This window comes from Equus caballus, chromosome 28, assembly GCF_041296265.1.
Source record: "Equus caballus isolate H_3958 breed thoroughbred chromosome 28, TB-T2T, whole genome shotgun sequence".
NCBI lineage: Eukaryota > Metazoa > Chordata > Mammalia > Perissodactyla > Equidae > Equus > Equus caballus.
In genome coordinates, this window is record NC_091711.1 from 33,829,957 (window position 1) to 33,857,650 (window position 27,694).

The window sequence follows — 27,694 nt, forward strand, 5'->3', positions numbered from 1 at the left end:
TGTTTTCTTCCCTAAACAACTTGGAGTCTGTCTACACACCGAGAGGCATCTCTCTGAGGCCCCCGAAGGACTGAAGGCAGCGCCAAATGCAACGTGTCCGCTCTCCGTCCATTTCTGGAGGAGCTGATGCAATTTCAAGACGCGGGGCTGAGCCGGGGCTCGCTTCTTGCGCTACAGTTTACTCATGTTCCGCGCTGCCTGCTTCTGCAGCGCCTGGTAATCCTAGAAATCTTGCCGCCTGCAGCTCAGGAATAATGAGCTTGCGGCCATCAACTCTGAGTGCCATTATCTGAATGGGCCCTGCATGCCAGCTGGGAGCGCTCACACTTGTCAGCCGCCAAGGAGGACCCGGCTGACTTGATACTACTTTCCTCCAGGAGACGGTCTCGGTCCTTACCTTGGCTCCATCTCGTAACCAGGGATCTCACGATTGAAAGGCAAAAAGGAAAAGAAGCCGATTCTGTCCCCCTTGCCAAGTGACTGTTCCCACCCTATCAATCCCAGCCAGACCTCGGATGTTCAAAAGCCGCATCCTCAGCCGCTTCCCCGGAGAAGACAATGGCTTGCTTGACAAGCCCCATCCAGGACCCTCTCTGGATCGTTCTCCGCAGTCTTCCAATTTTAAAAACATTGTTTCGGCTTATAGCAAAGTCTAAACCTCACTGTCCACCCCCAGCGCCGCCCAGGCCCGACTCACCTGGCCGGTGGAGAAGCGCCGGAGCGCCTGGCCGCCGCGCCGCAGCATGTCGGAGAGGCGCGCTCTCGCCGGCAGCAGGCGGGGGGCTCAGCCCGCGCGCGGCCTGCAGCCTCCAAGCCCGCTGCTCCCGGCGCGGCGAGTCCCAGGGCCCCGGCGCCCGGACCCGCCCCCTCAGCTGGCCCGGCCCGGCCCCGTCAGCTGGCCGGGATCCGGCGGCCAATCCCGTGCGACTGGGCGGGGCGAGCGCTGGTCTCCGGGAGCCGCGGGCCCGGGCCAGCGTGTGGTGCCGGTGACCTGCCAGAGGGACCGCTCCAGGCGGCTGCGTCCGTTCCAGTGGTGGTGCAGGTACTTACTGGCCGTGGGACCTTCTCCCAGTTACTCAACTCTGAGGTACACAGGGATCTGTCTCAATGGTCAATCTGACACCCCAAGTCATGTCAATAATACAGGCCTGAGAAGACATCAGGCGTGTCAGTGTGCGTCGAGCTATGAAAGGTAAGGCGTGGGGGCACCTTCGCTACAGTCTAAGGATCCTGATACCTATGTTGTCGGCTGGTAAGAGGATTTAATGAGAGACTGTGTATAAAGCCTTGACAAAGGGCCTGGTACAGAGCTGGTCCTAGAGAGATGATAGATAGATAGATAGATAGATAGATAGATAGATAGATACCCTTCTCCCTCCTCTCTCTAGAAGAAACCCTCAGACATGCTTTAGCTGAGCACTTGTCTCAAACGGAACTCCTTAACCTGACATTCAAGGCCGTCTCCAATTTGGCATTCTCGTTTCTCGCTGCTCTGTTGCACATGTAATTCAGCTTAACCGTAGTACTTGCCCATTCCTTCCTGGACAATGCTTATCAGAAAAGCTTGTCAGCTGTCCCTTGACCCCATCCCAGCATGACCAAATTCCTTCTCTTCTTAAAGGTAAGGCTCAAATGCTGCCTCCTGGAGGCATTTTTCTCGATTCTTTCCTCCCTAACCTCCTTATTCCCCCAAAGTAATCTTTCACTCCTCTGAATATGTATCTCTTATGATGTCTCAATCTGTTACTGGTACTTATGTACCTTCAGCTCTACTGGAAGCTCCTTGCAGGCTGAGTCCATGTCTGATTTATCAGGATATACACTATCTAGCATTAAGCAGAGCTTAAGAAATACTTGTTGAGAGAGGAAATGAGTGAATGAATGAATGAATGCGTTTAAGAAGATAAGAAGCAGACAAAAAGAACTATCTTTAAAGCTTGGAGAATTGCGGCAAATCTCCAGTGCTTTGCTTTGGCAACTGCTTTTTGCCAATTCCACTCATTTTCCTGACTGCCTTTTGTGACTTCTTGCTTCTTTTAAGCTTCCAAATGTTGATATTCATTTTATTTGTTCTGATCCTATGCAAACTGGGAGGAGTGGGCAAGGAGTGTGGTTTTTCCTCACTGGGGGTTCCATAGTGACATACTCCAACTCCTAACTTTAGAAAATGAGTTTATGTTCACTCACATACAATGAAATATTCATGATGCCTAAGACTTTTGTTTTTAAGAACCAAAAGTGCAATCCTCTTGATAATTGTAGGTTACGCCAGATGCAGTTAGAGAGTTTGACAAACAAACAAGCCCTGCCAATCTAGATTTTGATACCCAGCAAAAATGGAGATGAAATAAAGTCATTTTTAGAAACAAAAACCTGGAGAATTTGTCAAAAGCACAATAAAGGGCATATTAAAGAGTATCCTTCAAACAGGAGGAAAATTACCCTCATGGAAGCCTGGAAATGCAGGAAGGAATGAAGACCAACAAAAAAGACAAATATGTGAGTGAATTTAAGTGAATTTTGACCATATGAAGAAGAATAAGAAGAAAATCTTGTGGATATATCTATCCACTATATATTTATATATATATTTCATATATATGAAAATATACAGACCACAATGAAAAATTGTTGGATAAGTTTGGAGGGTTTGGAGGAATGGAATGTTCTTTAGGCAGAAAAAAAATAATCCCAGATGGAAGCTCAGAGATGAAGGAATGAAGAGCAATAGAAAGGTAAATGTGAGGGCAAATGTAAGGGAATATTAGTTCTCTAAAACAATTCTAATAAAGTTTCATGGAGTTCAAAAATATATATAATTAAAATACATGACAAAAATAGCATTTGATTTTCAGGGAGAGAAGGTGGAGTTTGAGTGTTCTAAGGTTGCAGCATTGTCTTGGAAAAATAAAAGTACTAATTTATGCTAGGCATTAATAAGTTAAGGATGCATATTGTAATCTCTAGTACAACGACTAAAAGAGTAGTAATACAATGTGTAACTACCAAGTTAATAGAATATAAAACTATCAACTATCAAGATAATAGAATGATTAAAAAAAATCAATCCAAAAGAAGGCGAGAAAGGAGAGAAAGAAACATGAGATAGATGGAAAAAATAGATGTTAGATTTAAGGCTAAATATACTAGTAATTACAGTAAATGAAAATGGACTAAATGCTTTATTTTTTTCTATTCACTTGTAAAGTTCTGCACTCATTCTTAGCACCTGCCCCATACTCCATGGAGAGTCGTAAATGTCATTTATCTAATCTATCCCTGCTGGTGGACATTAGGTTGTTTCTAGCCGCTCTCCTGAGCTGCTTTCAGGAAATGACCTCAGTCTTCAACCTCAGAAAGGGGTCGAGCTAAAGGAAGGAGTTTAAACACTGATGTGCATAACCAGATGGCACCCACAAGGTGGGGTATCAAAAGTGCTCATTTTCTCAGCAACTTGGGGGATTATCATCAGCCTTTATATATTCTTTTCTTTTTAAAAATTTTATTCAATTTATTTAAACAAAAACCACCAGTTCACCCATTTATAAATTCGTTAATTAAAAAGGCAAAGATTATCAGATTCCTTAAAAAACAACACTCTTGCAAGAGAGATTCATAAACTATGAAGATTCAGAAAAGAGAATTTTAAAAGAACCCACTCAAACAGTAACCAAAAGAAAATGTTAATCTGACAGGAAGATGTAAAAGTTCTAAATTTGTATACACTTAGTAGGATAGCCTCAAATTTTGTGAAGCAGAACTTATCAGAACTTCAGGAAAAAATAGACAAACCTGCAGCCATAACTGAAGATTTTAACATCCTCCTCTTAATAACTGATAGAAGCAGAAAAGATATTAGCAATGATGCAGAATATTCAAATGATATGATTAACACACTTGACCTAATTAATAAATATGGAAGTACCCCACTACCAAATATACATTTTAAAGTACATATAAAAAATTTTCAAAAATTCACCATATGCTAGCCTATAAATTTAAATTGTAGAGTATGACTCTGGCTACAGTGGAATTGAGCTAGAGATCAATAACAAAAAGACAGTTGGTGTAATCACCACTTTTTTTGAAATTATGATTTTCATAATTATTAAATTATGAAATACTCTTCTAAATAATGATATGGAAATTGCTGGAAAAGATGGCATGTTCTTTGCTTGTCCCAGTTTCCGGTGTACAAGGGAGCACCGTGTCTGCAGACATTCCTAAGACATCTTTGCTGAGACAAGGGAAATAAGAGAAAAAGTGACTAGTCTAGAGAAAGCTGAAGAAGCAAAGTTGAAAGCAAGTTATCCTCATCTGAGATGAAAATTTGGGGGTTCAGATTTCTTGAAATAGTTGCAAGAAGTTGCAAAAAAAGGAAATAGTTGCAAAAAGACCATTTAAAAGATTCTGGGGATTACAACACGACCAGAACAAAAATGATTAGGCAACTTCTACTGTGGCCTCAGATAAGATAGACGTTCCTAGTTCCTATATTGCTCCTTTGTGTCTGTTCCCACAAAACTGCACGTCAAATTTAAGGACAGTTATTCAATGGATAATTTTGAGTATCCGGCATGTTGTAGGCACCATAGTAGATGCTGGGCATAGAGAGGTGGATGAGGCAGATGTTGCTTACAATCCAGCAGGAAATGGCAAATATCAAAGTGTGATCAGTACTATCAAAGATGAAACAGAGTTTTTGGAAACACGAATCTGGAGGACCTAACTGAAGGCCAGTGAGGGTGCTGATCGACTTTCACCTCAGTTTTCAACACAATTCTTGACACACAATGTTCTTGACACTTTGAATACAGTTTATGGAATGGAGAAATAAATGAACTGAGTGACTGAATAGAGGCTGAGGAACACAGAGAGAAAGGAGTGACTGACTTAGTTTGGGTCATGAGGGAGGACTTCAGCAAACATTTAACATCCTGCCTACCCTGACCCCCAGCCCCAGAAGCTGAGTTGTAAAGGGAGAGAGTTTGCCAAAAGATAGAGGAGGAAATGGCATCAGAGGAACTAGAAACAGCAAGTGCCAAGTCATGAAGGAGAGAAAGAGCACGGCAGGGTCAGAAAACACTTCCTTAATGGTAGCTAGGATAATGACTTTTAAACCTTTATTTAGAAGCTAAATACACAAAGGAAATATTATGAAGAAGCCTGATACACTAAAAAATAAAAGGCAGGCGTGGGGGGACCCTCTGAGTGAAGGAGAGCCCTTAATCCCCTACAGTGGCCTCCAAGGCACTTCCAGGAAGAGACTTCTTTGAGCTCCTTTTGTGAGCATCTGGGCTACAATGGAGTGTTCACGGGGCTGAGGGGAGTAGGCAAAGAGGGAGACGTGGGGCAGGGTCTCATGGATCTTCTTTACCATGCCAAGCAGGGGATGCAAAGCACGGAATCTTTTTCTTCTGCGTTGTTGAACATTGTAAAATACTGAAATGTATAAAGAACAAAAACATCAAATTGCCAATCCCACAGTCCAGGGATAACTACTCAATATGTTGGTCTTCTTCCTCACTGAAGCATAGTTAAGCAGTACAGTGAGGTTAATTACGTCGTATTTGAGGAAGATGCTCTTGTTAGCAATATGGAAGGTGGTAGGTGACAATGGACGCTACTTAGGGGAAACTGCCATAGGCTAAGCGAGTAATCCTAGGTACAGGGTGGGAGGGGGAAGAAAAAAGTGATCGATTTGAAAGACAGTGTTAAAATAAGATCAGCTAACCTAGTGACCCATTGGAACAGGAAGATGGAGGGAGTGGGAGAAATAGAGGAATAAGCAAGGAATAAATATTAGCTATTATTAAATCTTAGAAGTTCTTTTATCCTGGAGCCTAAACATGAGAAACATCCAAATAATGAAATTGTTCTAAAAGGAATTTTGAAATGGTGATTCTTTTTTTAAAAAACTCATCCTATTGTAATAAATAAACAATTATTTGCTCCAGTACCTGGTAAATAGTAACAGTGTGGTCTGCTTGACTGCAAATGACCAAATGGTTGGTTAATGTAATGACCGTGCACTGCTTTTGCTACCCACTATTTAAGTATACATCTTGGGATAATAGTACCCTGGTTTTCATCTGGGGATCTGCTTCTCCCTCTCTCTCAGGCCATGTGACTCCCATGAAGTTACCTCTCCCCCCTTACCGGCCTAGGATCCAGGGATGGAATGCACGATCTAGACCAAGCTAATCAATGCATCCCTTCTATCCTCTCAATTACAATGATTGGTTTGATTGTACGCACAATGTCCTATAAAGCTAATCAAGGCCAGCAAGACATTTCTGGGATTTCTGTCTGATTTATCGGTTAAGTGTGCTCTTTTTCTCTCTTCTGCTAGATTTGGTGTTGTCCTGACATGAACCTGAAGCTGCCAAGGGCTGGCATATGGAACCTAAAGAATGTAGCAAAAACCATGGAAGAGATAGAAAAAAAACAGTGAAAATCCAAGACCTGACATCATTTGAATCCTGAAGCCAAATGCATGTAAAGGCCAATCACACTACTAGATATATTAAAATTAACATCCAGTAAAATTGATTTTATTTTTGGCACATGGTTTTATGAGTTTTAACACATGGATAGATTCATGTAAGGAACACCACAATCAGGATACAGAACAGTTCCACTCCCCATCCCTCCTCCAAATTCCTTGCTCTATCGCTTTGTAGTCATGTCTCCCAACCACTCCTTGACCCTGATACCCACTGATCTGTTCTCTATCACTATACTGTTATCTTTTCAGGAATGTCAAATGAATGGAATCTCATGGTATGTGACTTTTTGAGACTGGTTTTCTTCATTCGGCATAATGTCTTTGAGATTTGTGCTAATATTTAGGGATTTTGAGATTCTTCTGTTATTGATTTCTAATATAATTCCATTGTGGTCAGAGAATATAACTATAACATTTCAATCCATTTAAATGCATTGAGGGGAAGGGGGTGGGGTGGGTGGGCAAAAGGGGTAAAGGGATACATATGTATGGTGATGGGTGAAAATTAGACTATTGGTGGTGAACACGATGCAGTCTATACAGATACTGTTATATAATAATGTACATCTGAAATCACACAATGTTGTAAGCCATTATGACCTCAATAAAATAATTAGAAAAATAAAAATAAATAAATGCATTAGGATTTGTTTTATGGCCTACCATATGGCCAATCTTGCTGAGTATTCCTTATAAACTTGAAAAAATATTTATTTTGCCATTGTTGAGTAGAATGTTTTAGAAATATCAATTAATACAAGTTGTTGAGAGTATCATTCAACTCTTCCATATTCTTCTATATTCTGTCTACTTGTATCAAATACTGAGAGAGAAGTGTTAAAATTTCCAACTATAATTTTATCTATTTCTCCTATTATGTCAAATTTTGGTTAATTATATTTTATTGCTCATCAAAAAAAAAAACCACCCAAATTCACTGACACTCTGGATTCTGTTATATTCTTTTTTTTTTTTTTGGGGGGGGAAGATTAGCCCTGAGCTAACTGCTGCCAATCCTCCTCTTTTTACTGAGGAAGACTGGCCCTGAGCTCACATCCTTGCCCATCTTCCTCTACTTTCTACCTGGGACGCCTACCACAGCATGGCTTGCCAAGCAGTGCCACGTCCACACCCAGGAGCCGAACCGGTGAACCCCGGGCCGGCAAAGCAGAATGTGCGCCCTCACCTAACTGTTGCACCACCGGGCTGGCCCCTGGATTCTGCTATATTCCTAAGAAAATTATTGGGGTTTTGACTTAGAAAGAAGGAAATTTGCTTGGACTCAAACCTTGTAGAGTGCAGCAGCTTATATTTCTGCTCGGTTCTTCATGTAGACAAAGATTTGGCCAATGTTTTTGCTCAGATTTGGGGGTTCACTCCCTTTGCAGTTCCCTTGACTATCCGCCTTCCCTTCTGAATTTCAAGCTGCTCTGGCAGTCCCACCTTTGTTCTCTGCTCTCATAAACCCACAGGGCTTCAGCTTTTGCTCCCCGAGGTGCACACCTGTTGGGGAATATGTGTGTCAAATGGCAGCAAACACACCTCACATCCGGTGCAGCAGTTTTTCAAGGACTCCTGACAGCTGGTTCAGCAGGCCCCCTGCATGCAGGTTAGTGGTCGGCCATGGATTTGGGCAGAGTTTATACTCGGATTTTGGATCTCATCCCTCCTATGGGTCCCTTGCTTCAGGATTCCTCCCAAATTTCCAGCTCTCCTCCAACAACCCTGAACTCAGTTTGCTACCACCTTGAGCCAGTATGATGGCAATGTTTCCCTCCTGGCTTTGAAGGGGTGAGGGACACTGTCAGGCAAAAAGCCACAAATCATACTTCTTACCAGTTGCTAGTAAATTCTCCTTTGGTTTCTGCCTGCTTTGATTCTCTTTCAGATCTTTAAAAAGTTATTTGTCTTCTATTTTGTCTACTTTTCTCAGTTATTAACTGCAAGTGGGTTCGTGTTTCCTGCAACGGCAAAGGGCAAGGAATGACAGGTACCGCCAAGGCTACTTGGTTGTTTAAGCAATCAAAGTTTATTGATAAAGGGAAACAGAATGAGGAACAGGGATAAAGGGGAGCAACTTACAACATCCACACCACAATCAGCCAGGGAAGTCCCAACAGTTCGTACGGTGGGTGGGAGTGACAATTGTCCGGGTCTGAGGCCACGTGTCCTTTCCTCAGCAAGACTTCCAATTATTCTCTGCCTGTGACTCCCTTTCATCCTAAGGTTTCTCTGGGTTCTGACTCAGGGTTTTAGACATTTGGATATTTTGAGTTATTTCTTCTTGTTCCCACAGATGGGGTGTTTTTATCTTTTTTGTTCCCATGGATGGGATGTTTCTAAAGTCCTGTCAGGTGCCCTTCGGGGTGGCCAGCTCAAACAAGGAACATGACGCAGGATGTATTTTTTGTAACTTGTGCCTTAGAGTCAAGGCTGAAGTGGCCATCTTTGGCCCTGAGTCCAGACACATTCCTTTGTGTGGGGCCCAGGCCCAGTGTCCTTGGAAGGTGGGGGGGTCAATGAACTCTGTACAGTTCATTTAACTATTTTAGGCTGCCTCCAATGCCTCCTGACAAGGACATGGGAGTATACTTGTCAATTACCTTGATATGCTAATTATAAGATTTTTCTAAGGTAGCTATACTTTTCAAATTAGGTTATTTCAACCCACTTTTTAGGCCATAGCTTGTATATAAAAATATATGTTTTTGCTCATTTTGCTCTTTTGAAGTTAAAACAAGGGTGGGCAAACTTTTCCTTAAAGGGCCAGAGAGTAAATATTTTAGGCTTGTGGCTATATAGTCACTGTTGCAACTACTCAACTCTGCCATTGTATTGTGAAACAGCCAGAGACAATATGCAAATAAATGGGCATGACTGTGTTCCAGTAAAACTTTATTTACAAAAGCAGATAGCAGATCTGCCCACTGAACTTTGTCAATCCCTAAGTTAAAATATCTTAATAGTTTCTCTCACCAGATAACCGAGCTCTTTGAAGGGTTTTAGTCACATGTCCACCAGAGGAGGTCCTGATTAAATACTGATTGAAGAAACAAACAATCCAAAAAGCCATTCTATTAAGTGATTTTTTTTACACTTAGAGATTCTTGAACAAACAGTGCCATCCACTGAAGACCTAAGAGGAAATAATTTTCCTGCAAAATGAATATGTATTACAGAGCAATTGAAAAAACGACAATTGTTGGTTTACTCTTTCAACAAATACATATTTATAGTCTATGTACCAAGCAAATACTTGGCATTGAACTATATCAAAGAGACATGGATTGGATGTTTCTAGAGCTTATAGTCAGTCTGGAGGGAAGGATAGGGATTAAACCAATAAACCTCCAAATAATTAAATGATCAAAAATTTTGATAAGAGCTATAGAGGAAAAAAATATATAGTAAATAAAAGGGATTTATTTGGGATTGTGTAGTCAGGGACGGCCTCACTAAGGAAGTGATGTTTAATCTGAGATATGCCTGATGGCCAGTGGGGGTCAAAATTTCCAGGCAAAAAGGGGGCACAGGATGTGTGAAAGCCTTCATGTGGAAAAGAGCTCAGTTTGTTGGAGGAACAGAAAGAGCGATGCCACTGGGTCATAATGAGCAAAAAGGAAAGAAACTGAAGATGTTGTTGGTGAGGTAGCAGGCTTTTTTATAGATGCTATTCTACTGTAAGCATGATGAAAAGCCACTGATAGTGTTTGTTTTTTTTAAAGATTTTACTTTTCCTTTTTCTCCCCAAAGCACCTCAGTACATAGTTGTATATTTTAGTTGTGGGTCCTTCTAGCTGCAGCATGTGGGACGCCACCTCAGCATGGCCTGATGAGCGGTGCCATGTCAGCACCCAGGATCCGAACTGGCGAAACCCTGGGCTGCCGAAGCAGAGTGCGTGAACTTAACCATTTCGCCACAGGGCCTGCCCCTGATAATGTTTTAAATAAGGCAGTAGCATACTCTGATTGTATTTCAAAAATTGAGCTCTAACAATGAAGTGGAGAATTAGCTGGAGGGGCAAGAGAATGGAAGCAGGGAAATAAGCAACTATATTTGCTAAAAACAGAAATAGAAAAGCCTTCAGGGCTGCTGGCTATGACTGCGTGGTTTATATCAGAACAACGCTCCTGCTGAGAACAACCAGAAGAGCTGGTAAAATATTTTTTTAAATCTTTAAAAAAATTTTTTTAAATATGGTGAAAAAACATAAAATTTACCCTCTTAACCATTTTTAAGTATATAGTTTAGTGGTATTAACTACACTCACATTGTTGTGGAACAGCTCTAGAGCTTTTTCATCTTGCAAAGCTGAAACTATACCTACCGATCAACTCCCCATTTCCCCCTTCCCTCAGCCCCTAGCAACCACCGTTCCACTTTCTTTTCCATGATTTTGACTACTCCAAATATCTCATGTAAGTGAAATCACAGAGTATTTGTACTTTTGTGACTGGCTTATTTCATTCAGCATAATGTCCTCAAGGTTCATCCATGTTCATGCATGACAGAATTTCCTTCTTTTTCTTTCTTTCTTTCTTTTTTTTGGTGAGCAAGATAGGCCCTGAGCTAACATCTGTGCCAATATTCCTCTATTTTATGTGGGATGCCACCACAGCATGGCTTGATGAGAGGTGCTAGGTCTCAGCCTGGGATCTGAACCTACAAACCCTGGGCTGCAGGAGCACAGTGCATGAACTTAACCACAATGCCACTGGGCCGGCCCAGAAATTCCTTCTTTTTAAAGGCTGAAAAATGTTCCATTGTACGTATATACATTTTCTTTATCCATTTATCTGTGGATGGACATTTGGGCTGCTTCTCCTCTTGGCTGCACTGAAAATGGGTGTGCAGATATCTCTTTGAGATGCTGCTTTCAATTCCTTTGGATATATACTCAGAAGTGGATTATATGGTAATTCTAATTTTAGTTTACTGAGGAACCTCCATATTGTTTTCCATAGAAGCTGCACCATCTTACATTCCCACCAGCAGTGTACAAGGGTTCCAATTTCTCCATATTCTTGCCAACACTTGTCATTTTCTTTGTTGTTTTTTTTTAACTTTTTATTAAGATTATGATAGTTTACAACCTTGTGAAATTTCAGTTGTACATTATTGTTAGTCATGTTGTAGGTGCCCCACTTCACCCTTTGTGCCCTACCCCCACTCCCCCTTTCCCCTGGTAACCACCAATCGGTTCTCTTGTCTATATGTTAACTTCCGCCTCTGAGTGGAGTCATACAGAGTTGTCTTTCTCTATCTGGCTTATTTCACTTAACATAATACCCTCAAGGTCCATCCATGTTGTTGTGAATGGGACGATTTTATCCTTTTTTATGGCTGAGTAGTATTGTTGTTTTTTTTTGATAGCAGCCATCCTAATGTAAGGTGATATCTCATTGTGATTTTGATTTACCTTGCTCTAATGATTAGTGATGTTGAGCATCTTTTCCTACGCCTGTTGGCAATTTGTGTATCTTTTTGGGAAAATACCTGTTCAGGTCCTTTGCCCATTTTTTTAAATGGGGTTACATTTTTTTAATGGTTGAATTGTAGGAGTTCTTTGTATATTCTGAATATTAACCCCTTTCTCCAGATATATGACTTACAATTATGTTTCTCCCATTCTGTAGGTTGCCTTTTCACTCTGTTGATTGTTTCCTTTAATGGGCAGAACTTTTAAAGTTTGGTGTAGTCTCATTTGTCCATTTTTGCTTTTATTGATAAAATTTTTTTTTTTAAGATTTTATTTTTTCCTTTTTCTCCCCAAAGCCCTCCAGTACATAGTTGTATATTCTTCGTTGTGGGTCCTTCTAGTTGCGGCATGTGGGACGCTGCCTCAGCGTGGTTTGATGAGCAGTGCCATGTCCGTGCCCAGGATTCGAACCAACGAAACACTGGGCTGCCTGCAGCAGAGCGCGCAAACTTAACCACTAGGCCACGGGGCCAGCCCCAATAAAAATATTTTTGAAGGCATTGGAGACCTAGGACACTGAGGATGTGAGGAACTGAGATTCAGGAGGGACGGTCCGGAGAGGTGAGCTTGACATTTGGCACCACATTTCACCTCAAGGCATTTGCTGATTCGTAAGTGGCAAACTGAGACTCTAAGAGGCTGAGTAGCAGAAGCCGTAGCTGAGAGGTTGAAAAGCCTAGCAGAGGTTTGGCAGGACCTGCCAAGCCCCCCTGCTGAGCTACACCGTAGGATTAATGTGATATGGAAATAGACCAGCCCTCACAGAGACAGAAACACAGCTTTGAATCAGAATAATCCGAGACTGGGTTGAAGTAATCTGCTCTAACAGCCTTCCGGAAGAAATGGTATCTTCCTCTCTGGATGAAGATAACATCATTCAGAGCCTTAACTTATCGCTATGATTTTCATGCATGAAGACTAGGATGCACTAGAAAGTTTAGCAGGTATATCAGGAAACAAGACCCAATGATGGAAAATCAAGAGAAAAAAAACAAAGCAGCCAATAGAAAACAGCCCCACAGGAGATCCAGGTATTGGAATTATCAGCAGACTTTCTGTATGTACAGGGCTGGGTAATAGGACCTCAAAGATGCCCATGTCCTAATCCTCAAAACCTACGAATATCTGACCTTCCATGTTTAAAGGGACTTTGACTATGTGATTAAATTAAGCATCTTGACATGTGGAGATTATCCTGGACTGTCTGAGTGGGCCCAGTGTCATTACAAGGGTTCTAATAAAAGGAAGTCAGGAGACTCAGAGTCAGTGGTAGATGTGATGACAAAAGCAAGAGGTTGGATAATGCATGAAAGCTGAAAAAGGCAGGGAGATGGGTTCTTCCCCGTGTCTCCAGGAGGATGCAGACCTACCAACACCTTGATTTTAGCCCAGTGAGATTCATCTTGGATCCAACTTTCTTGTCTGCCTGTTTTTTCATAATAATCTCTGCATCTAGCATGGTGCTGTGGTACCCAGTGGGCACTCAAATATACGACCTTCCGCAGATTCGTGGGCCTCAGGGAAGGCTCTTCAAGAGATCTTTTACCTGCTTTGATTAAGTTATTATTTTGGTTCCTTTTAAAGATTAGAGAAGTAAGATCTTAATAAATTCTCATTGTTAAAGATTAAAAAACACATAGGTACACACAACAAAACTTGAAAATCCACTTTCTAACCGCCAGCACATACTCCTTCCAGTTGATCACTGTCCTTAGTCCGATTTGAGTTCTCTTTCTATGCATTTACATGCACATATGTACATACACGTTTATATAAAAATATAAATGTAACCACAGATACCTATTATTCTGCAACTACTTCCCGTCACTTTCTCATGCCTCTATGAATCTATTTCATTTCTTTTAACAACTATCTAGTGTTTCATCGTATGGATGTATTAAACTTTATGTAATTATTCCTTGTTGATGGACACCTAGATCATTTCCTGTTAGTACCTATTAAAAACCATGCAGCAATGAATATTGCTGTGCAAATATCCGTGTACACGTAGAATTACTGGGTAACACAGATCCCGATTCGCTGAAAAGCCAGTTCGCAGGTGGGAGCATTTTAGAACACTTAACCAGCGCTTCTTCCTTCCCCCTGGCTTTTTAAGAGGAGGGCGTGGAGAGCCGGTGAGCGCAGGGTAGGCAGAGCAGTAAAATTCCTCGCTGGGGTGTTCTTAAAGTAACTTCTCCTCTCTCACAGCGGTTTTTTTCTCAAGAACAATCCGCACAGGACGCGCAGGACGAGAGCGGCAGGCACTCCGATGGAAGCGACAGGGAGGGCATTGGAAACACCGGCTTCTTGGAAGAAGCGCCTGGACAGCGACTTCCTCGAGGACCACGCCTTCCTGTTAAGCCCTCCCTCCATTAATTTTGTCCCTTGAGGCCAGACTGAGGAAGCAACACTCCAGGTATTAAAAATGGCCTCGAGACAGCAGGGCGAAATTGAAGCTATCGCTGTGGCATGAGAAGAGAAGTCAACAGTGGCGAGGCCCCAGCAGGAACGGAGGACACGGCGAGAACAGCCATGGCGGCCGCCTCCGGCCACCGCGGAGGACTCGCTTTCCCAGCGGCCCCCGCGGCTCGCAGGGGCATTACGGTCAACCAGCCCTCGCGAGGGGAGGCGGGGGTGTGGCCGGAAGTCACGTGGTGTGACAGCCTCCGGGGTGAGGCGGCCGTCGTCGCCTGGGCTGGTTGGGGCTGTGACTGTGGGAGGCGCCGGGGTGATGGCGGTGGAGACTCTGTCGCCAGACTGGGAGTTCGACCGCGTTGACGACGGCTCACAGAGTAAGGGAGCGGCAGGGGTGGCCGCCCCCGGCCCGCCTGAGCCCCGGCAGCGCTCCTGCGGGAGGGCTCTGCGTCGCGGTGGCAGCTCAGCCGTCCGGGTCGGGACCCTTTCTGCCCCTTGCAGTGGGAGAGGGATGCGCTCTGGAGCGTGACTTTCGCGGTTGCGGGGTCCCGCCAATGGCGGGTCAGGCTGGCCCGGTCAGGGCTCGGCGCTCGGGGCGGTGACTCTCCTGGGGAGCCCGCGGTCCCCGTGCGCGGCGTCCACTTTCCGCTGCGCGGAGGGAGGCCGGGCGGGGCGCGTCCATGGAGGCCGAGCAGCTCGGGGAGCTGAGGCCGGCCCAGCCCCTGGCCTCCTGGGGGCTGTCGCCAGATCCCTCGAGCGTTCAGTTCTAGAAGAGGCTGAGCTCCGGGTTCCTGTTTCGGTTTCCTGTTTTTCTTCTTTTCCTCCCAAACCAACTTTTGGAAGTTTGAGCGTGTTTTCCTTCCCGTTCTTAGTACCGTAGAAGATAGCGAAAGAGAACCCTTCACACGGTAAAAATGAACACGTGAATGTCAATTTATCTCCTTCCATGCCTTTTATTTGCGTTTAGTGGTATTTTTAGGGATGTCCTGTAGTTGCCATTGCAGCCAGAAAGGTTTCAAACAGTCCAGCAGATCTGTTGCAAATTTTGCTTCAATAAATCGAATTGTCTGATTTTAACTTAGAAGTTCAGCCGAAAGAATCTAACAAGTTCAGTTCCACGCAGCAAAATTTAGAGGCCATCTAATTATTTTAGTGAAACTCTAAGATCAGTAGAAGTTGGCAATCTGTTTCTTATTTTTGGTGATATTAATCTGTATAAATGATATAAGAGATATTGGGATATACCGCTTGTGAATTAGTTTTTTTAGTGCGTTTTCTCCAAAAGCTGAATGTAATTTTGAAAAATCACATGTGAATTTTGCTGAATTTTACAAAGACAGACTCATGTACAAACTTACATGTAGTTAGGTTTTATTAGCCTCTCAAAGAAGTATGAGCTTAATTCAGAATGGTTTGTAGTTTTTCACAAAATGTTCCATGAGATAATAGCTCTTATGCAGCATAAAAAACAATCTTGGTGATGAGAAAATTCTTTAATTTTTTTTTTATGGAGAAGATTCTGTGTTTACTGTTATAAAGTGAACTGCACCTTATCATGTATGACGTTTAATGGACAAAGTCCCCCTACTCTAGTATCTTCAAAAAATTGGGATGTAAATATATTGTTGGGTTTGAAAATGGTTCAACTTAGAGTAAAATGATCTGATTCACTCAACAGACGGAGCAGGCACCCTGCTAGGTATTAGAGATACAAAGATAAAACAAGGAATGCCGTGTATTGGAAGAGATAAGCATGTAAAGAGGTGTTTGGAATTTTACTCTTGAAGAATCTTACTCAAATCTCTTTATTTTAACTTTTACCAATTTTACACCGATTCATTATCTTATCAGCAAGGAACTTTGATGTTATTATGGATTATGTATTGCCTACTACTTTGTGAATTCTCAGACCAAATGAGTAATTTATTGGCGTGTTTTTCTAGTGTTGTCATTAAGAACTCATGTGACGGTTGAATGCAGCTTTCGTCATTTCCCACATAACAGAATTAGACGTGTCCTTGGGATTCTGACAATGTTACGCGGTTTTTAATTTAAGCTGTAGAGAAGAGAAGACTTCTCTGTGTCTGGTTTTCATTAACTTTTGAACTAGACTGTTTTTCAGAATTGCCTGGATTAGTGCTATAATGAGATAGGAACACTGATCGACTAAACTGATCCACCTGGTTCAGAGCGTTAGCTGCAAACCAAGGCAGAATGGGGAGCTAGGTCTTTATCCTTAAAGAGTCAGAACGTACTGTGTTGTGGTGGCTTTGAATTACTAATTTGAGGAGAGTAAAATTTTACTTTTTTAAAGAAGGCAAAGATTGAAGAAAGTTATTCACATCAATAAAAGAAACTGAGTTGGAGTTGAATTTGCTGCCTTTGAAATAAGTAGGGAATTCTTATGTATAAGGTGGAGTGTTTACTTTCATTAATTTTGCTAAATAGGGCTACCTTTCTTGTCCAGTTTATTCTAAGGACTCTTTAGAGTCATCTGTTAATGTGTAAATTCTGTAAAGAACAGCACACTATTCTGTACTTAGTATTCTTTACTGGCTTTTCCAATTCTATTATGATAAATAATTAAAATCTTCGTAAATTTTGGGCAACAGAGGAATAGTATTCATTATGATGAAGTAAGTCTAAACCCACTTTAAAAACAATATTTAGGTGTATTTTTAAACGGTTTACTGTGTATAGAATTAAGAATTATGTTTTAAAACTTTACTTCTATGACAACATAGAATCTGTGTTCTGTGACAAGATTTTTGCACTTGATTCTGGTCTTGAGTCTTTTTTTTTTGCAAAAAAGTTGTTTATGACTAAAACAGAATCAGGACATCGAGTTGCATGAGGCATATTCAGATTGTTTAAAAGCTCTAGATTTCAGGGTAAATGGGATAGTGACTTTTTCGTAGTACTTTAAAGTTATAGTCTTAAGATGGTATCCCTGTGTGTGGTGACACCTACTGCTTTGAAAATTATTTCGTCTGTCTGGAAAAGATTGAAAGCTGAATTATTGTTTAACTTTGAAACTTTATTTTCAGGAAGTCCAGACATTCCAAAGTAGTGCATTTAACAATGCTTACTATCTACTTTGCTGTGACTTTTGAGATTATTTGAAGTAAACATCCTGTAATTGATTACTTGTTCTTCTCACATGCTGTTTTAAAATTTAAATTTAGAAATTCATGCTGAAGTCCAACTGAAGAATTATGGGAAGTTTCTTGAGGAGTACACGTCTCAGTTGAGAAGAATTGAGGACGCACTAGATGATTCAATTGGAGATGTTTGGGATTTCAATCTTGATCCTATAGCATTAAAGGTTTGCTTTTGTTTTTTTATTTTTGTATACGTTTTCAGGACATACTGTATCTTGAAAACATAATTGTTAAAAATGGAACATATGTTTTTATTATTCGGAATCTAGAAACTTAGAGAATAATTGTTAATTTTCTTTCCTCTAAGCCATGCAGGTGTTTTTGCTTTTGAAGGAATGACACAAACTGAAAGCCTTTAGTGTCCAGGAATGACACAAACTCCAACTCTTTGAGCTAGCCTTTGTTTTTCATCATCAAGAACAAGAAGAGGGTTGGAATAGAATGTTCAGCCTTTATTTGTTTCTTATTGAGGTTGTTTTACATACAGTGAAATGCATAGATTTAAAATATACTGTTCAATGATTTTTACCAAACACATATACCCATGTAACTCTTATCACAATCAAGGTAAAGAATATTTCCATCATTTCCTAAAAGTTCGGTTATGCTATTTAGGGGATCTTAATGTGGGAGTAATTTTTTAATGTGTAAAGTAAGTCATCCTGCTCTCTTTCATTTTGAGGTAGTTCTGTCTTGTTTTATCTTTGAAACTGTCGCCTGTTACCACTTAAATAACTAATGTTTATTGAGCATTTATTATGTACTAAACACTGTCTTAAGTCACATATTGACTTTTAAATAAAAGCTGTCCTGAGATTAATTCACATAGCATACAATTCTTTGGTTTTAGTGTATTCACAGAATTGTGCAGCCATCACCAGAACCAAGTTTAGGACATTTTTGCCACCCCAAAAAGAAATCCCATACCCATTAGTAGTCACTCTCCATCTGGGATGGAGCTAGTGCTGAGTACAGGGTCTAACACAAGTTCAAATAGAATAGAGCTAGTCTCAATTTGTATATTTAAAATTGCAAGGGTTTTTTTAAAATTAAAAAGTGTTCTTTTCCTTTGTTTCTATAGCTTTTGCCTTATGAACAGTCTTCCCTTTTGGAACTCATAAAGACTGAAAACAAGGTACAGATTCCTAAACCTAAAAATCCATTTTTTTTTTTTTCCTTTTTCTCCCCAAAGTCCCCCGGTACATAGTTGTATATTCTTCGTTGTGGGTCCTTCTAGTTGTGGCATGTGGGACGCTGCCTCAGCATGGTTTGATGAGCAGTGCCATGTCCACGCCCAGGATTCGAACCAACGAAACACTGGGCCGCCTGCAGCGGAGCACGCGAACTTAACCACTCGGCCACGGGGCCAGCCCCCTAAAAATCCATTTTTTAAATGCTTTGGTTATTTGCTGTAATTTACTTTTCTCTTTTATGTTTTTTACTCATGAAACTAGGTCTTAAACAAAGTCATCACGGTTTATGCTGCACTTTGTTGTGAAATCAAGAAATTAAAATATGAGGTAATTATTTGTACTCTTAAGATGTTAAAAACATGATTTGAAAGCAAATAGGTGCTTATATGTGTACAATGTGTGTAAATATTTATTGAATGTTGAATGAATTATTTATTTAAAGTAGTAGTGACTACCATTCATGGAGTACTTAACTATGTACCAAACACCATGCTAACTAACCCTATTAATACTTATAACAGCTCAGGGAGGTACATGAAAAATAGATGAGGAAACTGAGGCTTAAAGGGGGTGTCACTTGCCTAACATTTTACTAGTGGTAGTAGATTGAGTCTGGGTCTGCATACCTTCAAAGTCTGTGTTACCTGCCATATATACTGAATGTCTAGTTATAACTGACTTTTGAAAAAAGCTTTGAATTTTTAATATATTCTGTGTTTCCTTACCCATGACCCATTAAAACTCTGGTGGATGTTGGTAAACTTCATTTTTTTCCTCTACCTTTTTGATATTATGTGGTTGTTTCTTATTTCCCATGAACTAATGGGAGGATGTGAGACTATTACAGTGGTCAGATAAGACAAAGTAAAGCCTAAAGAAATCAGGAAGTAACTTTGAGTATCTTTGGTACTCTAAAGATAAATTGAGTTTACCTGTATTGTAAGCAGTTTTGGAATTTAAATGAATTTGTATGTAAGTGATGTCGTCTTCTGCTTATTATTTAATATGGATAACTAAGAGAGCTAAGGAGTTTAAAAACAAAACAGCAACCTTTAAAATTACTTTATTTTTTTTTAAACAGGCTGAAACTAAATTTTATAATGGCCTCTTATTTTATGGAGAAGGAGGTAAGTTTTACAATTTCATGTTGTAATGTTGTGATGGCTTTTTTAACATTGAAATGAACAAAAAGTTACCAGTTGTAGGACTACCATGGTTATATAATGTATTAGTGTGAGAAAATAAGCCTTCAGATTTTTTGTTGGTTTGTTTGGTAAACAGGTGAAAAAACCTGAGTGACAAAACAGTAGCAAATTCTCTAAAATCTATTTGTGATATTTTGGTAAGTTACAAAGCACTGTAGGTGGATGAGAATTTTCTTTGAATTCATTAAATGATGAAACAGATGGTTACTTTTAATTGTGTGATTAATGATTCTCATTTTTCTCTTCAGTATAAAAATTCTGTTTTCAGTACTGTGGAGATTAAAGATGTACTAATGAATAAAAATGATTTAGTTTTCTTTTTTGGTGTTGATTGATTTTAAATTAAAAAATTGAAATATGATTCTTCATGTTGCCTTTTAAAGCTACAGATTCCAGCATGGTGGAAGGTGATTGCCAAATTCAAATGGGGAGATTTATTTCATTCTTACAGGTAACTGGTTTTTACTTTTTATTGAGATTTTTCTTTGGAAGGTTTGAGTAAATTACACATAAATAATCATAATTAACAAGAATTCTTCAAATGCTAAGAATGTGTACTGTGAGGGTAAGACACTTAGTTGGCACTGAATTACAGATAAGGAGATCATAGTTCCTACAAGATTTTTACAGCATTTTTAGAGAAATTAGGATCAAAGTAAGTTTCTTTGTATAATTTCATTTACGAACAGTTTGTCATCGTGCCTTTTGGAATAATTTAAACTTTGTACTAGGTAGGAAAAGATAATTCATGTCAGCAAAGTTGTTGATGGAGATGATTAAGCTGTTAGTGAGCAATGATGAGGTTGTACGATATGACGAAGCAGAAATGGGAGATAAGGAAAAGGAATCCGTAATCCTGTCTGCCTTCTGATCCTTGGGTATGAGATTTCATACATTTCACTGAATCAAGCATGCTGGTGTAGTGTTCAGATCTGTAATATCTTTACTACTTTTTTTGTCTACTTGACCTACTTGGGAGCATTTTGTTGAAATCATCCTCTATTATGGTAGATGTCACTCGGTCCAGTCCAGAAAACAAATCACACGAGTTATTTCAAAAGAAGAGGCTTAATACAGAGAATTGGTTACGTGAGAGCTGGGAAAAAACTTTCAGGAAGAAGGGGAGCAGTAAGGTAATCCAGAAGAAGCAGATTCCACCTCTACATCTAGGAAAAAAAGGGCAAAGGTTAGGGTTGCCAAAATCTGGGAGCTTGGAGGAGGAGCCCCGTGGAATTCAGTGCTCATACCTCTGAGGAAGCCATGCTGCCTGGCTGCTGCTGGTCCCTCCGAGAGGGCAATATGAGGCTGGTTCTGTAGTGCAGAAAGAAGCTGGAGGCTGGAGCAAAGTGCCCTTGCAGTCCTGCCTGGATCGTGTCGAGAAAAACAGTAAGGGATAGAAACCATGTCCTTTTCCTGCCTTCTAGTCTCCTTTGAGTGCCACCTGTTGACAGAACCTGCCAGGAAGCCTGCTGGGCAGGAGTCTAAGAAATAGAATTTGTAGGGTCCCAATGAATGTGTCAGTTTCTTCCTCTAGTTTTATCAAATTTTGCATTTCTTATTTTGAGGATATTTTATTTGGTACATTCAAGTTTAGAATTGTTAATCATTTCTGATAAATTGGATCTTTTATCATTATTTGGTGACCTTCTTAAGCTATAATAATTATACGTATAATTATATAAATGTATATGTTACGTACAGTAATGCTAATAAAGTCTTTTTTGTCTCATATTAATATCACTGTCCAGCTCTGTTTAACATTTTCTTGATTTATCTTCATTCTTTCAATCTTTTAGTGTCATTATGTTTTAGTTGTGTTTCTTTAAAACTTCGTATATCTGAATTTTGCTTTTTTTACAGTCTGAAAAATCTGTGTTTTAATTGGTTAATTTATTCTATTTCTGTTTCTATCTTATATAAATAGTCTTATATATCTGGACTTGTTTTTGCCTTTTTATTTTGTGCTTTCTATTCTGCATTTTCTGTTGTTTTGTCTGCTTCTATTAAACTTTAGAAATTTAATAAGTGTAAATCTAGAGCTGTTTAGGTAAAATTGAAATACATTTATTTTCATTTTCAAAAACCTTAAATTGGTTTTGGATTTCACTGACAGCTGCATACAATTCCATTTGTAAACATTCAACAAATGTTTTATGAGCCTAGCGTGTTAAAAACTGTTTTTGGTGCTGGGGACATAGCAGTGCACAAAATCAACAGAAATTCCTGCTTTCATAGAGCTTAAAATTTAGAACAGCCATAGGTTTAATCAGGTTTTAAATATTTTAGGATGCCAGCTGTTTCTATAGATGTACAGGTGGAGAGCTTCTGCAAAGAAATTTTCAGGAGGTGTGGGATATGGTAGATGCAAGTTAATTATTTAGTGACAAACATATTGCTGAGATAATTTCACTTGCTGTGTGCCAAGCCTGTTTATAGATAAGGTTAAAGGTAATAAACATTTGAAGTTATTTCAGAGTGACTTTGGGAGACCCCTTCCCCTCATTGTCATACTTTCTAAACTGGCAGCTTTTGAGCTTCTTCATTCATTCGGATGTTCATTCATTTATTCAGTTAATAGGACAAAGATTTATTGAGAAGTAGTTGAGGGTTAGCTACCATACTAGGCAGTGGATATTTAAAGAAGGAATGAGACCGTCTCTGTCATTTAGGAATTATGTGAGTAACTAAAACCTAAGACTTAAAATAGATATTAAGATTAAAATGTAAAAAATATGTAAAAAATATATAAAATATTTATTACAAAATATAAATAAATAGATACTAAGGGGCCGGCCCGGTGGCACAGCGGTTCAGTGCACACCTTCCTCTTCGGCAGCCCAGGGTTCGCCGGTTCGGATCCCAGGTGCGAACATGGCACCGCTTGGCATGCTGTGGTAGGCGTCCCACATATAAAGTAGAGGAAGGTGGGCATGAATGTTAGCTCAGGGCCAGTCTTCCTCAGCAAAAAGAAGAGGATTGGCAGCAGTTAGCTCAGGGCTAATCTTCCTCAAAAAAAAAAAAATAGATATTAAGATTAAAATAAGATGTTAAGATTAAAATATAAATGAAATGCTGTGGGTCAAAGAGAGAGAAATGACCTTGGGATGCAGGAGCTGAGTTGAGAATTGATTGCTGGAGGGATGCTTAAAGTTGTCTGGTTGCAGGGTTAACTGGAGATTTTATTGGAAAACTATTTTGTTTTTGTTAAGCATTGTTACCATAAAGTTCAGTTAGAAATGGTGACGTTTTAAAAGCAACTTTGTAACACATACTCAACTTGTCGTTTCAGGAACTGTCTTGTTTTGTTACGCGGTGCTATGAAGTGGTGATGAATGTAGTCCATCAGTTGGCTGCCCTCTATATCAGTAACAAGTAATGGATTTTAGAAATATTTTTGCATTTATAATAGAGATGCAGGAAATGTTTTTCTAAAACTAATTACCTGATTAGTTCTTTGTTTATTCATTCACTTATTCAGCATTCTTTGAACATTCATGGTCTTTCAAACACTACTTGATGTGTATAATACATAGGTTAAGATGACAGACTTTCTACCGTGGTGAATGAACTCATCATCTGTCTGAGTGCGAATGTTGACAGAATAATCTTAAAGACATTTGATTATATAGAAAAAGGCTAATATGGGATTAGTACGTGCACCGTGTTTCCTCTCCTAATTCCTTTCCTCTCCTTTACATTGAAGGTTCCCTGGCTCATTAGAATCCCATGAGACTTTTCTTAAACTACAGAATCTTGGGGAGTGGGGCTAGGGAATCTTCATTGAAAAAATGTTGTGAGTAATTCTAATGATCTTCCAAGTTTGGGGACCACTCCCCTAAATCAAGAAAAATGATCAAATTTTCATAGAGCCCTTACTATTTTGACTACCATAAAGTGACATATCACATTTGATTAATACTTTATGCTTAAAATTTTCTCCATTTGCTATTATAACCTTACAATAATTTTGTTTAGGCATCTGACTAGGGATTCTCAATTATGAGATGAGATCACTGAGGCCCAGAGGAATATTTGCCTACATTCCATAGCAGTTTAGGTACCATTCTTTTGATCGCCAGTCCATTTATTGTTCTTCTTACTATACCATGCTGCATCTTAACTCTCTTTATAAACTGGAGGACTGTGTTAACTGTTTCTCATTCTCAGGTTTTTTCCCTTGGCCAGGTGTTTATTGATGTTCTGTCCTTGTACTGAAGGCTCTCCTCATGGCAGAAGGGAATGAGAGCATAGCTCCCCCAACCCCTGCAGTACCTGCCCGAGAAAGATGAACTTATTTGAATTTTGTGTTTAATTTTTAACATATTTTATCCTGTAGAATATCTGTATGCGCTTTGATATACAAGTTCTATCTTAAATTATTTATTTACTGTTGAGTAAATTGAATCTCTAGGAAGTAAAATGGAATTATCCCAGGGCTTTTGACTTTGGTATAATCCTAGTTGTATGCATTATTTTTCAGTATGGGTGAGAACTTAGATATAAACCTGACTAAAGAGAAGACTAGTTCCAAAACACCAGTTTGGGTAGGAAACAAAGATTCTAGTAGGGAATTGAGAAATTCTAATAGTTTAGAGAAAAATGAATATCGGTTTTGTTACTTCTCTACCTCCGTCTGAAGCTAGATCCTTAGGTTTAAATGGCTAAGGTTATTCATGGGCCATATGTTGTCATAGTCCTACCCAGTGAGTTGGGTATAGGCAAGGATAGCCCAGACTTTGTGTGTGCAAATTAGTTCCCCTCTTGGGAAAGTGGAATATGGGAGTAATTCCTTGGTTCTCTCAAATTTTAGTGACTAAAGTCTAAATAAAGATAACCATTTTAAAATTCCAAGAGCTTCTGCTGCTGTGTGTTTTCTTTAAAATAAAAATGAACTGTGACAGAAAGGAGAATTTTTTTTTAACTTGGGTGTTATTTTATTACAGGATTGCACCCAAAATTATAGAGACAACTGGAGTTCATTTTCAGGTAAAAGTAATTTAACTTGACCCGTAAAACTGTAATTTTTACTATATTTTAGTTTGGAGTTTGTATGATTGGAGAGTACAATTGTAGCAACTCTTAATGGATATACGTATATTTTTTTGCATTTATTCTCTTTCATCTGGGAAGTTGATGAGGCATTACTGACCCACTGTTGGTGTAACTCTTCGCTTTTCCCAGTCCTGGCCCAATGCGGCAAGTGGTCTCTTTGGAGAGTGGAACAGATACCACAATTAAGGATGAAATATTGGGCGAAGTGTTTCTCTATTAAAGGCTAATTTTTCCATCTGAGGATCAGTTATTTCATCTGTAGCTTAATACACTGATTTGCCCATTGCTTTAACTAATTTAGAAATTAGATCAAGTGTGTTTAACTTTAAAAATCCACATGAAGCTTAACTTCTAACTAGTGGTTAAATGATAATCATTAAAGGTTTTTTGACAGACAATGTATGAGCACTTGGGAGAGCTACTAACAGTTTTGCTTACCCTGGATGAAATTATTGATAATCATATCACATTGAAAGACCACTGGACTATGTACAAAAGGTGAGACAATTAAAATATTTAAAATATTCTCTTACTTTGTGGTTAATTATTAGTAAAGAGTAAATAAATATAAAGAGTGCAGATCATTTAAAAGATCTGGAGATCTATATTTAGCAGGATCTCATGAGTATTTTTACGGAGACAGTAACCATTCTTTAATTGCAGCTGGGTTTGTTTGAGAGTATGATATACAGAGCATCCTAACTCTTAAAGTATAGTCGAGTGTTAGTTTGAATACCTTAGGGTTCAGATTTATTTTTTTCTTGGGTTCTGTTCACGTAACAGTTGTTTTTCCTGAGCTTGGTTTTATTTCATTGTATACTCCAAGACTTTTAAGTCAAGATGTTTTATTTTAGTCAATTATAAGTATTTATTAAATGTATCTAGAGAGAACCAGGTATCTGAATTTAAGATGATGTAAAGGGGCATGATTAGAAAATTAAATATATCAAGATTGTTTTTGTTCAAACTTTCAAATGTGTACAGCCAAATAAGAAATACGAACATAAAATTTTGATTTCTGGGAAAATTTTTTTTTTTTAATTATTTTTTTTATTGAGTTATTGATAGGTTACAATCTTGTGAAATTTCAGTTGTACATTAATGTTTGTCAGTCATGTTGTAGGTGCACCACTTCACCCTTTGTGCCCACCCCCCACCCCACCTTTCCCCTGGTATCCACTAAACTGTTCTTGGTCCATAGTATTAAATTCCTCATATGAGTGGAGTCATACACAGATTATCCTTCTCTTGCTGGCTTATTTCACTTAACATAATTCTCTCAAGGTCCATCCATGTTATTGCAAATGGAATGATCTTGTTCTGTTTTGCAGCTGAGTAGTATTCCATTGTATATATGTACCACATCTTCTTTATCCATTCGTCTGTTGATGGGCACTTAGGTTGCTTCCACGTCTTGGCTATTGTAAACAGTGCTGCAATAAACATTGGGGTGCATAGGACTTTTGGGATTGCTGACTTCAGGCTCTTTGGATAAATACCCAGTAGTGGGATGGCTGGATCGTATGGTAGTTCTATTTTTAGTTTTTTGAGGAATCTCCATACTGTTTTCCATAGTGGCTGCACCAGTTTGCATTCCCACCAGCAGTGTATTAGGGTTCCTTTTTCTCCGCAACCTCTCCAACATTTGTTGCTATTAGTTTTAGATATTTTTGTCATTCTAACGGGTGTAAGGTGATATCTTAGTGTAGTTTTGATTTGCATTTCCCTGATGATCAGCGATGATGAGCATCTTTTCATGTGCCTATTGGCCATCCGTATATCTTCTTTGGAGAAATGTCTGTTCATGTCTCCAGCCCATTTTTTGATTGGGTTGTTTGATGTTTTGTGTTTGAGTTGCGAGAGTTCTTTATATATTAAGGATATTAAGCCTTTGTCAGATATATGACTTGCAAATATTTTTCCCAGTTAGTGGGTTGTTTTTTTGTTTCAATCCTGTTTTCATTTGCCTTGAAGAAGCTCTTTAGTCTGATGAAGTCCCATTTGTTTATTCTTTCTATTGTTTCCCTTCTCTGAGAAGGCATGGTGTCTGAAAAGATCCTTTTAATACTGATGTCAAAGAGTGTACTGCCTACGTTTTCTTCCAGAAGCCTTATGGTTTCAGGTCTCACCTTTAGGTCTTTAATGCATTTTGAGTTTATTTTGGTGAATGGTGAAAAAGAATGGTCAATTTTCATTCTTTTACATGTGGCTTTCCAGTTTTTCTGGGAAAATTTTTAATTTAAGAATTTATTAGGCAGACTTACGATCTTTCTCCTGATCTTCCATAAGGTTGCTGAAATCTGTCCATCACAATCCTTCCAAATTTGGAATTCAGGAAGAAAAACTGAAGCCATTTGAAAAGTTCTTGCTGAAGTTAGAAGGACAGTTACTTGATGGAACGATATTTCAGGTGTGAGAGCTGCATCGGGCTATCATAAATGGGCGTATGTTAACATGTTCACCGTTTTATGGCATACTGTTGAATATGTTTTTGTTTAAAAGTGCTGTGGCTTAACACGTTGTGTACTAAAATATAATTATTTCAGCATCTAGTAGCAAACAAAATAGTGTAGTAGTTTTATTTGGGGTAAGAGTTTTTTTTTTTAATTATGTAACAAGATAAAACTATTCAAGGATTAAGATCTAAGCAGTCGTGTTAAATATCGTGTTTGTTGTTTTT

At 39.3% G+C, this 27,694-nt stretch overlaps 2 protein-coding genes across 8 annotated transcripts in view; one reads left to right on the forward strand and one right to left on the reverse strand.

Moving 5' to 3' along the window:
* ALDH1L2 (aldehyde dehydrogenase 1 family member L2) overlaps positions 1–869 on the reverse strand; it is a 58,174-nt gene extending 57,305 nt beyond the window's left edge. For both annotated transcript variants that reach the window (XR_011433802.1, XM_001498616.5), the window contains exon 1: positions 698–869. Coding sequence is in view for 1 of the 2 variants with exons in the window: in XM_001498616.5 (XP_001498666.3) it covers positions 698–745 (48 nt within the window). In the remaining variant the exon portion in view is untranslated. The remainder of the gene's footprint in view (positions 1–697) is intronic.
* A 106-nt stretch (positions 870–975) lies between these two features.
* Positions 976–27,694, forward strand: part of WASHC4 (WASH complex subunit 4) — a 71,839-nt gene continuing 45,120 nt past the window's right edge. Inside the window, exons 1-11 of one of the 6 annotated variants that reach the window (XM_070254584.1) lie at positions 976–1,192; positions 14,197–14,404; positions 17,589–17,728; positions 18,646–18,699; positions 19,019–19,084; positions 19,839–19,884; positions 20,346–20,413; positions 23,252–23,334; positions 24,906–24,948; positions 25,409–25,512; positions 27,304–27,424. In XM_070254584.1, the coding sequence (XP_070110685.1) occupies positions 20,360–20,413; positions 23,252–23,334; positions 24,906–24,948; positions 25,409–25,512; positions 27,304–27,424 (405 nt within the window). In that variant the 5' untranslated portion in view covers positions 976–1,192; positions 14,197–14,404; positions 17,589–17,728; ... (2 more) ...; positions 19,839–19,884; positions 20,346–20,359. Of the gene's footprint in view, positions 1,193–14,114; positions 15,312–17,588; positions 17,729–18,645; positions 18,700–19,018; positions 19,085–19,838; positions 19,885–20,345; positions 20,414–23,251; positions 23,335–24,905; positions 24,949–25,396; positions 25,513–27,303; positions 27,425–27,694 lie in introns of those variants that run through there. The other 5 variants (XM_070254585.1, XM_014736782.3, XM_023631816.2 and 2 more) reach the window with 5 other exon arrangements.